The sequence below is a fragment of the Mizuhopecten yessoensis genome, unplaced genomic scaffold (assembly GCF_002113885.1).
Source record: "Mizuhopecten yessoensis strain PY_sf001 unplaced genomic scaffold, ASM211388v2 scaffold419, whole genome shotgun sequence".
In the NCBI taxonomy this organism is placed as follows: domain Eukaryota; kingdom Metazoa; phylum Mollusca; class Bivalvia; order Pectinida; family Pectinidae; genus Mizuhopecten; species Mizuhopecten yessoensis.
In genome coordinates this window covers 1,157,240-1,170,293 of record NW_018403537.1, presented here as the reverse complement: position 1 = coordinate 1,170,293, position 13,054 = coordinate 1,157,240, and the positions used below count along the sequence as shown (strand labels likewise).

Below are 13,054 nucleotides of genomic sequence, written 5' to 3'. Positions count from 1 at the left end.
TTTCATTTATTTTGGTGGTGGAGGAAAACCGAAGTGCTCGGAGAAAAACCACCGACCTGCGGAAAGTTCTTGTAAGCAGGACGACTGCCCCGCGTGTATGCCTTCGAACCCACGTTCCAGTGGTGGAGGGCTTTAGTGATCGTAGACGGTTTGACACCTTCATCAATCGGCCCACCACGACCCATGCAATCAATACAAGCATGTATACATAAATATATAGATAAAAGCTTACAATTTGACAAAATTGTAAATATAACGTTATTATTATGTTAGTATAACGCTGATTTCCTGTTAGAAATGTGGTCTAATATTTTGGCTTACACAAGTAAGTTTTTCTCTAAAAAGCAAGAGTATTATCTAAGTGTCAACAAAACCATAATTCGAACCCAATAGCGATGAAAACATGACGATATATGAGCAAAGGAAAGATTTACAGAAATAACTTCTTTTTTTGCGAGATGTATGATGGCAACCATGAAACTTTACAAAATTCATAAGCAACACACTTTTTTGAAATCCTGTTTGAAGTTTGTCCGTCCGTCAGCAGTCGACATCTATCACTGAAGTCATAAGATTCGGTGCCAGCTCTTGAATATCAAATCAACTGCGACAAATGTAAACATCGAACGTAGGGAAGGTTGTAAGTGAATGTTGAGCCCTTTGTTAGCTTACACAAACAATTATCTAAAGATTCTAATAATACGAGAGTGAAGACGTTCCTTCAGTTTGTTATTAAGTATAAGGTAAAGGGTCGACAGTTTAAAAGTTTGGACAGAACACTTTATGTTGACAAAAATAATGGTTATTTTATAACAATAATTCTTACCAAAAGTACTTATATCAAATACAATACTTCTTTCGTCTTGTTTTATGTTCTAGCGGATGATAATTTACGGAAGAAGAGCTCGTAGCTATAATTCAGCAGATTAAAAGCGACAATGTGAAGTATACGATACCACTAAACAACAATCGTGGTTTATAATAACATATGGGAATCAAAGAGAAATATTCAATAGGTCACGTAACAACAAACTGTGACGTCACTGACAATATCAGCTACTGTTAAATATGTTATTTAAACATCAAACAACATTTGGCACAGTTTTTTTCAACAATTATTAAATAAATGACTAAAATAACAGAATTGTTAGGATTACTGAGATTATATTTCCATAGGGCTATGAAACTATTTCCATATACATGTGACAATAAAATCGGCCTATGCCTACGTAATAATAATAGTAACATTAGTAAAATGTATACATATTTATCATAATGATTGGCGCCCAGATGAATATACCCACGGAAGGTGGTATAGGGTCACGTGTGTCTTCCGGGCCGTGCATTTAGTCTTCTTCTTTCCTGCTACATTGGTGTCATGATTGTAAATAGTGTTGTCCTTAAGGCGAAGACTTAGAGAAAGGAGAGAGGAATGTAGCTGAACTGGACATAAAAGCTAAATTCATCAAAAATATTATGTAAACCGTACTAGCATGTTTAAATTTATCCAACTACTAAACAGTAATAATTTATCAGAAATTCGAAATTTGGGTAAATATCTAGTGCATGCGAACAAGAAAAGGTCTCAACTTCTTTAATTAGTGGTTACTGTTCACTCTCCACTATATAATGTACAAATATATATATATGATACCTAGACATAATTATGTTTACATGGATGTAAATTGTATTGTACTGTATATATGTTGTAACTGATAAGTCGGACGACTTAAAGTAATAATAAACTTGTAAACTTGTAAAAACTTGAACTTGAATGGAATGCTAGACGCCTCGGCACCTGGTGAAGTAGGCACTTGATTACCTCGGCACTTATATTTTCGGCACATGGTTACCTCGGCACTTATATTTTCGGCACATGGTCACCTCGGCACTTATATTTTCGGCACACAGTTACCTCGGCACTTATATTTGCTGCACTTGGTGAAGTCGGCACTTATATTTGCTGCACTTGGTTACTTCGGCACTTTTTGAAGACAAGTCGGTACTTATTTTTCAGAATCTGGTTTGATGTTTAAGTTGCTATTGAATCTGAAATCCGTTAATCTTTTGTTAGTATTTTGTGTCGACGTATCCACAGTTTGTGGTGATATATTTTGATAATGGAGCATGTACTGAAAGATAATTGCAGTTATAATTTTTAACATGATCATAATTTTACAAATTTTAAAATAACGACAGTTTTAAATTGGTATACATAACCATTTAAATGAATACGATAAGGCAAATACCGATAACACTACTACACTATATCCTTCCAGTACACGTTCCATATAATTAGACTTTATTAATTCAGGTATTTACCAGACTGACATATTCGGTGCTGCCAACGTGAGCAACTGTCGCACTGCAGTGCCTTCTGACGCGGTCTTACAACACGGGTGCAAGAAACACAAGTTGCCGGTGGAACAGACACGACTCGATTAAGTGTAATACTTGAGTTTACAGGCACCTAATTTATATCCTGCGATATTCTTTCGTTTTTCAATTTCATCATTGATTGGTTAAATTGATTCTTTTTGAATCAAAACCTACTGAAGTAATAGAAACATTGATTTGCGGCGGTTTTTTTTTTAAGTTAATACATTGCGTCACAATGGCTTCGTTGTTTTCTTAAGGTAATAGGATTGTGTCGCCATTTCTCAGTAGAATTTATTCAAGTTTTGTAGATATATTGCTTTGAAGTAAAGAACATTTTCTGCCACAAAAAAAAAAAAAAAAAAAAAAAAAAAATAGGTTGTCAGAATTTGAAGGATTTTAAAAGGAAATTTATGTAAAAAGGAGTGAAGTTTGAAAAAATTAATTGAAACACACATTTTTTTGCAAAATAATTTCAATAAAAATGATACTAATATAGATTAGTATTGCATTAATGTTTATCAATTTCATATATGCTGAAATTGTGTACAATAAATTATCTATAAACGATTAAAAATTGACATTTTATGATAAAAGCATATACAAATGGTAATTGAATGCAAGTTTTATCGTTCTTGAAAAACTTCACAGTAGTGAAATAGGTAGCCGGTTTCTAAAGTACAGAAAAATGGACACATGTGACTCATTGATTAAAAAGCAACTGAATTAATGCCTGGATTGCTTTGCAATACTTTAATATTGAAAGAATACACTGTTCTGTCAATAATAAGCATACGATATTCATCAGTTTCATATTAAACATCAGATTATGCGAAAATTGTGATACTGTCTCCCTACATTGGATTTTCAACTAGGGATGTAATTCCTATTTCCGTTTAGCAATACACTCATATGACCTTAATGATCACAAACATGCATCTGTGCATGATGACAAGATATATACAGGAAAACAAACAGCAATTAACACTCTGCATACACTTTTTTTGCAACTAGACTTCCGTGTTTTATTTCTTTGACCACAACTAAACAATAAAATAAAATAAACAAGAATGACAATAGAAGTGCATTCTTTACACATACATGTTTTGAACATGTAAACACAACATAATGGAAACAATAACACATGAATTGGTGTAATTAAAATAGAAGACCATGTACAAGAAAACAATCAATTGATGTTATATAAATTTATTATGAAGTACCAAAAAAAAATAAGAAAAGATAAGTGCCGAGGTGTCCAATTGAAATTGACGAGGTGACCCGAAAAAGTGCCGAGGTGTCCCATTGAAATTGACGAGACCCGAAAAAGTGCCGAGGTGTCTCGAACCGTAAGGACCTATTACCTTCGCCGTGTAGGTATATTGGTAGAGCGTCCGTTCATAGTTCGGGAGGTTCTGATTTCGAATCCCGGTATGACAGTGCTCTGCTTTTTCCTGGTTAAGTTCAAGATCAACGGGTATTTGCTTATGTCATTTTGCTTCCAACTTCAGTAAAACTACCACAAATTCAATTAAAAAGAACTAGTCGCATCACCTAATTCTTTAAATCTTCATGATAAATGTATGCAGCTCTTTATATGTGGATGACATGTCTGGATACGTCACATCTGGCCAGGTAGTTATATCTTCAACCCATCCACTAAGTTTGTACGGACCAGGAAATGTTTCGTCCCTTTGTCATATGTCAGCTTCTGTTTGTATCTTATCTGTGCATCTATCGGTAGATCGTAAACATAGTACGACGGTTCCGAGTCATATTTTTCACCTGTTCGAGCGTCCATTGCGGATGACGCGATATATGTAAATAACTTAGTGACCTCTAGCTAGACATCCAGTAGTAGGGGGCTTAATAATCTGTGACGTCATAGGTCACGTGCGTTATTAGAAGCGAATTCGTGCAATTGCCAGCTGATAAAACGTTTATGTAGGTCAAGCTATCGATATACCCGTGTAACTTATCTGGTTGGACGGTATACACACCATTACTCTGTTGTAGGGTGGATTATTACTACCCAGACCTCTTTAGAAACGCTCAATGTCACCATGTCAGATATAATCACCTTGGAATTAGAATTGGCAGTTCAATCTCTAGAGGAACGAGGCTTCAGAACTATATACAGGCCTACAGCATGGGATGACGACAGTTTCTATCGTATAGTTAGTCATGTTAAATGGCAGAGTTTTGGGCATCCAAAATCTGCAAGAAGCGCAATGGGAAAAGTGCAATTGGAAAAAGATCATCAACTGTTCTTCCTAGCGTTCGAACCGCCGTACGATTTATATGACGAAGGAAAGGTTGATCCCAAAGCTATTTTGAAAACTGATTTGAATAACAACAAAACTTTAAGGGCTGTTCCAACTCGTCGTGATATGTACGCAGCCGCCGAATTTCTTCAACGATCGATACACATGATCTACTGGTATCGAACTGGTGTCCAAATGGAAAGGATTGCTCCGCCATTTACATATTATGAAACAGAGGATATCATATATATTCTATCGGTAAGTCAACCAAACAAAACAGCATACGTACAGCTGACACCGACCGAAGGGTTAACAGATGTAAAGATTGCGAAATATAGTCAATGTCAAGAGCTGGCATTCCGCAGATCATTTAGTCATCGGCATTACGATGCGGAGAAGACAAACACAGAACTGATCGGTGACGAATGGATGGTCGATCAAAGTGTGGACAATCATCAAACAGCAAACCTCTTTTACTCCATGAGTAAAGCAATGTACGGATTTCAAGATTATCATGAATATGTACGCGAGCTCGTAATGACGTGTCTGCGAGAGGATGAGTTGGCTGAGGCCTTCTTTGACAGTACGAAAGACGACAACGTCTCGGAAACCTTAACATTGAAAGAAAAAGTCAGAAGAAAGAAAGAAAATCGCCGAAAATACATATCTGATTTACAGAAAGGACAAACAATCCCTGGGACAGTAGAGCTCTATGCCGCTGCATACCTTTATAGGACAGAGATATTCGTGGAAAGAAAGGATAGAAAAGGCTGGGACGTTTACCACCCACTGTCCTTACCGAGAAGCAGACGTACAGGAGCCCCTTTCATAACCTTGTCAAACTCACTGAGACTGTGTATTCCGACACAACACGAGTGCAGCTGTAACCTGGTAAGACCACCTGTTGAATTCCTTGAAAGTATCAACAGCGACATATTGAAGTCTCTGGCCTTTAAATTTGTTGGTAAGTAGGTATTTTGTTCTGTTTTAAATTATATATTTAACGCGAGTGAATTAAATTTTTTTTATCCAAAACTGCTGTACAAGGATCTTTTTATATTTCTTATTCACGTACTTCAAAGGAATTTGATATAAACATGAACAATCATCATCATCATCATCATTACAATCGATCGTAATAGTCATCATCATACTCATCCAACCATTCCCCATCAACATCCAAACAATCATAATCTTCATTTTTAGATTATAATCCTGTGATGATGAACATCACTATCCAAACAAATTTCCATAATCACTTTTAGTTAACTTGGTACAAAAACCAATTTAAGCTTATAACATATCGCGACATCCGTCGTTCATTGTCCGTCCGTTCATCAACATGATCTTCTTCTTAGCTACTGAATGGAATTTCACCAAATTGTACTGGAAATATCTTTATGTGTGGGGGTTATCTGAAGATTGTATAAATGGTCGAACTAGCTACATCTCCCCTAGACCGAAGGCAAAAAAGGGACCAATTTTAGTAGTTTTTCTTTTTTCGGGGATTTTTCTCTGAAACTAATTGTGGAGAAAGCAAATAAAACTTGATTAGAAGGTAGGGATTACAAAGTGTGGGGATCGAGGACTGAAACGAAGACAGCCGAGTGCCATTGCTAGAAAATGTTTGCTAATTATCGTTTTAAGCGTCCTCCTGTCGTGACTTATGCGATGGATATGAACCATATTTGGTTGGAAGCATTCCCAGGAAGTGATGATTAAAAAATGTACAAACAGATAGGCTTACCCTACGGGCTAAAGGACTGGGCTTTAAGGTCACTTATTTGTATAAGATGCCATATTTATTTTACCAACGTTGTCTAGTGAAGATTTGGTCACATCTTCCATATCCAAGGGTATTACTCTCGATAACATTATCTGCCCTTACCATTAATCTCGTGACAAACTCAAGTCCTTGTATGTGCCACATTTCGGATTATACAAGCTGACTAGTCTGGTGACAGTCACTAAATCCTTTTTCTCAGACAGGGTCATCTCAAGTAATTCCCAATTCTAGATTTTTCTATTGCATCTGATCTGTCTTGCTCCTTTACGCGATATTTCACAGAATTTTCACACAGCGATGCATTTATCAATGCGCTAATGCAAGTGATATATTCGATTTATTTTTAGTACGTTTTGTTGTAATATTATTGTTTAGATGTTTTCAGATACCCAATGGTGTAAATAAATTAAAATCTACGCTGAGAATATGTTTGTGCTTTGAAAGGACGGACTACATTGTTTACGCGAAAATATTTAAACGTAACTTTAGAAGTGAAGAGACATTGTTTATTTGAGGCCCCGAATGGAATACTTGTAGCAAAATAGCGAAAGGAAGTGATTTTTCGAACAAAACGATGCGAGAAAAAAATTGAATTACCTGTAACTGAGCATGATCGGTTTATCTCAGTCGAAAATCCCATAATCTTAGCCCTCGACTGAGATAATCCGATCTCGCTCAGTTACATGTGATACATTTATTAAACTATTTGATGTCAAAGTACTGCTTAAATCATAAGCGAATCACGAGACAATGTAACGGTAAAATGTACCAGCATTGATAAGTAAAGCCTTACTATTGGTTTGTTTTGATGTCCGGATGCAATCACCGTGTTATCCATAAGTCCATGTTTATTTCATGAACAATACATCGTGCAAAGATGATACGTTTATCGGGAGCTTATTCCTTGAGTTTACAGGATGTCCTAAACAGCATTTATCAGGATAATGGTAACCAGGTATTCTTATTTAGGACAATTAGCTGGTATACCTGATCATGACAGCATGCTGATATATCAACAATGTTAAATAAGGACCTTCTAGGGGCTATCTAGCCAAATGAAAACCTTAAAATCGATACTGAAAAAATATATATATATCATAACGAAAGTTAACGTAGTTGATAATGACATGACCTGAAGCCGACGTCCGGTGTTATCAGTTTTATCTTTCGAAAAGCCGCTGATCAAAAGAGCTACGACTGAAATAGCGCAATATCCGGGCCATGCAGTAAGAAGTAAACATATACAGCACTACGCTGTCGACTGACAACTCAGTGTCAGTTATGAGTCTGGGTTCACACATAACACATTATTGTCGCTTTGAACTGACACAATACATCGCAATCAAGAATTATATGTATCACAATCAAACATTTCTGTTCACGGTTGGATTTGAATAAAAAACGAACAGGTTCAATTAGAACATGCACGCACTGACAGGGTGCCAGATGACTGAGATGTTGTTTGGGAGATTCTTTTGATGAAGTATAAATGCCTGCGCTTGTATTATGAAGAAGCTAGGTGAATAAAGTGAGAATTTCATTCTTTCCTCGGCTGGAAAGACATTTGTGTTAGCTAGCTACTCAGCGACAGACGCCGTTAAAACGTACGGTTGTACAGTTAAGGATTTCTTCATTACTGATTATAAACGCCAATACAACATTGTCTCTTGTCAATTTTCGACGTGAATTGTACATAAGTAGTATCAAACAATATCAGCATGAAGAATTTTGTAACAAGATCATAAATAAACTTACTTCAATGAATTGTCCCTTTAATACAATTGAAATCGTAGGTGATCTCCCACTTTTAATTTGTGCCGACTGGCATACAGTACATGATGTTACTGATGACATTCAGCACGACAAAAGCGTGGCCGAGGTAATAGGCGTTAAGGCCTTGGCATTTGAACATCATCTGGTTTTCAATACCTCTGATAAAACGTCATTATCAACCGTTTGGGATTAATTATTAATGACATCATTATCATGTATTTGTAGTGAGCCAAACGACAGCGATATGCTGTCCGGGAAAGAGACATCATAGACACACCCACCTAGATAGATTCTGCAACAATACGAAGACGGAATACACACGTAACTGTTCGTCCTTCCCTGTCGGCATCCATATAGATGGAAGGACCTTGGACAAAGTCACCGAAGATCGTGCGACTTTTCGACAATGCATCCACAAACTGATATACGGCACCGATGACGTTTCTGACGACTTTGAAGTACGAGAAGAAGCTCCAGATGACGAATATCTACTCCACATAGCACGATGGCTGGAGAAGATCATTTACGTTTATTCATCAAGGACGAACACTTGGAGAGTCTACAGACCTGACGTAGATCCCATCAACACTCCACAGAGGGATGGAGCTACACAACAATGCCGGTACTACATAACCCTTCTATACGACTACACTGACGACAGATACGATATCATCACACCCATTCAAGGTTGTAACTGTATCATGAGGCCACCAGCAGTTAACACAAAACACACTGGTAAGATGCAAGCAATCTTGACGCGTCATTTGAATGATAACTATAAACTCACGATTCTAAAATGATGAAGACTCTTGCTACAAGAAATTTGCTTTAAGTTTGTTTTTATATTTTGTTTCATAATTGAAACTAAAATCAACTCTCCTTTAAATTTATAGATGCAAGACGTTTCATTTCGAAAGATGACAGGCACAATCCTCTCACGGAATTCTTTTTGGACGACGGTATCGGCGACAGCTTCAGTGACGAAACACAAAACAGGTTGTCAAAGGAGGGCTACTCCCAAATACACGAAGTATTTCATCGTCCAGATATGCAACTACGGGAAGTGGATAAGGGACACGCTACACATTCCCTGTACACTTGTCTCAGCAAAGAGATATTTGGGAACAAAGAACAAGCGAGGAAGATTGAGGAGTTAGTTGCCAAAGAAATGCAGGATAATGCTGGCATTTACGCCAGTTATCTCGGTGTTAGGTCTAATTTGAAACGAAGTACACAACCTTTGCAGAACGAAGTTGACAAAACGCTTGTGCCATTTCTCCTCCTCTTTGGACATTTACCACTGCTTGCCGCTGCTACTGTGTTTCAAACGCCTATTTACGTGCTAAACGTTGAGAGGAGTGCAGAGAAAAAATGGAAGAGTAGCTGGTCCTCATTTACCCAGGTCAGAAAAAAGACTGCACCTCATACAATGCCGAAGATACAAAGTAAATGCCGACAAACCGGAAAGTTTGACCGTTACTACGTGACTCTTCTCCAGGACCCATACGGCAATTTCTTACGAATCGTTCCAAAGAGAGAAGTATGCAACTGCGAAGTTCACGAACCTGATGTACCAGGGGAGTTTGTGTCAGCACCTCAAAACGAGGAAGAAATTCGTTTGAGATCTATTGCTTCACGACAACAGATGGAGTGGGAAGGTAAGTACATAAACAGCAAGGAAAGCTTCCCTGGGCAACGGGGATGCAGTTTTGTATCAAAGGAGGGCTTGGCCTCCACTGGGGACAGATAGACGGGCCCATTAGAGAGAACATAATGAGAAATGTTTAAATCCTTCTCCTTCATTACGATTGGAGGGTATTTAATAAAATGTTTTGTAAAGCATCTCTCGGCAAGGGTACACAATTTTGTAAAGGGATGGGGCAAAATAGCGGAAATGGGTTTAAAATCTACCCGACTGAAGCAAGAAGGGATCCAATGAGGGACAGATGTTGCTAAGAAACAGAGCCAATATTTGGAAAAGTTTCAGTGTTATATTTAATGAAAACATTTTCCAATGATTTCTTATAGTCCAAGTGAGTGATACAGGCCCTCTTGGTCTCTTGTTACCTTTTGCCACCTATGCATTTTGTTTGAAATCAATACGCATTGAAGTACACGGTAATCCTGAGAGAGACTCCCATAACCTGTTTTCAATTACATCTTCTATCTGAATCTCTTTCTATACTAATTAAGATGCTGTCTATGATATGTTGCTTTTGTTGTATTAAGCATACCTTAAACGTCAAAGCATTCTCAGTCTGTCAACAATTTTTGTTTTAGAATCCAAAACAACGACGGTAAAATATTTCAGATGCGATAAATCAGCTTTAATGTATTGTATTCATATGAATGTGAAATTTATTTACCCGATGTTACAAGTATTTGAAAATACAGTAATCGTGTCCTTAAAGTATATGTGTCAATCAAAAGTGTGTCCGGAATGTGTGGGTTTTTTTTTTTTGCTGATTTTTTGTTTGTTTGTTTGACCTTTTCCCACTGCAAATTATAGCTGCAGAGACTGTAATCATCTACACCTTCAGATGACCTTACAACACACTGTGCTAAAACATATATAATACATTATAAAGGAACGAATTCATTGACATCTTTGATTACTGTTTATGCGTTATTAGGTAATAGGTAGGTTACATTATCTTTATCTTTTTCCTAGTTGCAGAGATTGAAATCATCCATACCTTCAGACGACTTGACAACGCACTTGGCAAGAACCTTCGGAACATTCGGCAGATGATGAAACTGATATCAATACAACTTTTGATGTACGAACTCATCGTTGCGGTGTTCGAGAGCAGACGGCACAATATCAACATAGCCTCCATTACGGGTAGTGCCGTGTCGACCCTTGGTGCTGGGTTGCTCATATTAGGTTTCGCGTTGGCACCTGTAACTGCGGGGGCAACCTTAAACCTGTCTGTGGTTGGCGGAGTTATCTCTGGGCTGGGTAGTGCGAGCGTGATAGGCGCAAAGATAACTGAGGGGGCACTTACCAAGCATCAACTCCATGCTTTGGTGGTAATCCATGAACTTTTGGATGTTTTATCAAAGGAAGCAGCTAAATCAAATCAGACATACATGGATATGGCAGAAAAAGTGATGACATCTATGAAAGGGGATGTTGGTGAGCTTGGGGACAATACCTCTGGTATTGTAGTAGGTATGTCTCCTGCGTTAGGCAGGTTCATGGGTAGTTTCCACATTATTCCTGTCATTATAGCAAGGGTCACGACCCAAGTCTCTTCTATGATTGTTGGGAGCGTTGTAGGTGGTCTTTCGGTTATCGTTGACGCTATGATAATTGCACATGCTGCTTATAATCTCAATAAGGGAAACAAAACTGACACGTCGGAAATGATTCGGAAAAACGCAGATTTGCTAAGGGCAATCAAAGCGAAACTGGAATCGTATGTACACGGAACTGTAAATTATCCCACTAAGTAATGAAATTGAATGAAACAAGAACGGAACTTTGAAAATTGAATATCATAACTCCAAACGGAAATGTGAGTTAAGTTTACAGAAATAATATTAAAACAAATGATGGAAAAAGATCCTACACTTAATTGTTGCTTACTTAAAAATCAGCAAACTATATACATTGGATTATCACTTGATTACGTTTGCTTCCGGAAGACTAAAGCGCAGACTCCTTAATAGAAAACCCCTGTTAAGAAGGTCATTGGTAAACATATATCCAGGAAATCCGTCTTCTTTAATCTTTTTTTTATCTGGAATAGCAAAGCAAATGGTGTATAAGTTTGTTTGCTTGCAGGGTAAGGACAGGTATTTAGATACAGTTGTTTTCGGAATGTTGGGCATTATCATAAACATTTACAAATGTAGTAATTTAACTTTCTTCAATTCACTTTTGTTTGTTTCTATTTGTTTGGCTTTAGCATACTGCATACATATTTCAGACATTTCCGTTTTTCCAATCGACTTAACAAGCTGGAAGAATTTAAAGCTTTTCATGCCGAGGGTTGAATATTCCGTCTTTGCGTATTGCAGAGTTACCTTCCTTTGGGAACAGGTATTGATTGTTACGTCATTGGTTTGTGTGAGCAAATTGCGTCGTTTTCTCAAAAATTGATGACGTTACTCTCACAAACAAGTGACGTAACAATCAATACCTGCTCCCAAGAGAAGATAACTCTGCAATACGCAAAGACGGAATAGGGAAAGTTTGTAAATAAGTTGAACCCCTGGGCAAGGAAAGACTTATTTTCTCTCATTCCAATCATCAGAGGCTCAGAAAACATGCTATCGTTTTGACTGGCTACCGTTTTGAAAATACCAACACTTTCCCTTATATGGGACGCAACGATAAAGACGTCAACCAGATTTGGCTTAAAAGTTCCTTTGTTCTCCAAACATGATAGTTTATATTATCATCAATTAAGCAGTTTTAGCATGGCGACATCGAATTGTCATGACGTCAAGTCATTTTTAATGTAACGCACGTGAAAGGAGGTGGAAGACAGACACTTCTTCCACACATTTCCTGCCTTGGACAAGAATGAGAGAAAAACACATATTGCTTACATGAAATTGATCAACATATTTTATTTTTGTTTGAGTTACTTACTACATGTAGTATATGTATATATGTACTTCATATATAATCTTTGTATAATGTTTTCATTATATTTTGATTTTTGTGTTTACTTTCAACTATGATTCATCATTACCATAAGTTGCTTTTGGTACCTGGAAAAAATACCTGGTATTTTACATGCTGACCATTATAAAAATCTTAAATGCATTATAACTGTAAATACAAAAGAAATAGGATTTTTTTTTTTTGTGATTTTTTTTTTTTTTTTTTAAAAATTAAAAA

At 37.1% G+C, this 13,054-nt stretch overlaps 1 protein-coding gene across 1 annotated transcript; it reads left to right on the top strand.

Annotated features, from left to right (window-relative positions):
* Window positions 1-4,361: 4,361 nt before the first annotated feature.
* LOC110448253 lies at window positions 4,362-12,237 on the top strand. The gene is made up of 4 exons (XM_021494418.1): window positions 4,362-5,604; window positions 8,425-8,934; window positions 9,093-9,857; window positions 10,871-12,237. The coding sequence occupies exons 1-4, from the start codon at window positions 4,440-4,442 to the stop codon at window positions 11,656-11,658; spliced, it is 3,228 nt and encodes a 1,075-aa protein (XP_021350093.1). The 5' UTR covers window positions 4,362-4,439; the 3' UTR covers window positions 11,659-12,237.
* The last annotated feature ends 817 nt before the right edge of the window (window positions 12,238-13,054 follow it).

Coding starts and splice junctions, on each gene's coding strand:
- LOC110448253 (XM_021494418.1), top strand. CDS start 4,440: ATGTCAGATATAATCACCTTGGAATTAGAATTGGCAGTTCAATCTCTA. Junction 5,605..8,424: donor TCTGGCCTTTAAATTTGTTG/GTAAGTAGGTAT, acceptor ATGTATTTGTAG/TGAGCCAAACGACAGCGATA. Junction 9,858..10,870: donor ACAACAGATGGAGTGGGAAG/GTAAGTACATAA, acceptor TCTTTTTCCTAG/TTGCAGAGATTGAAATCATC.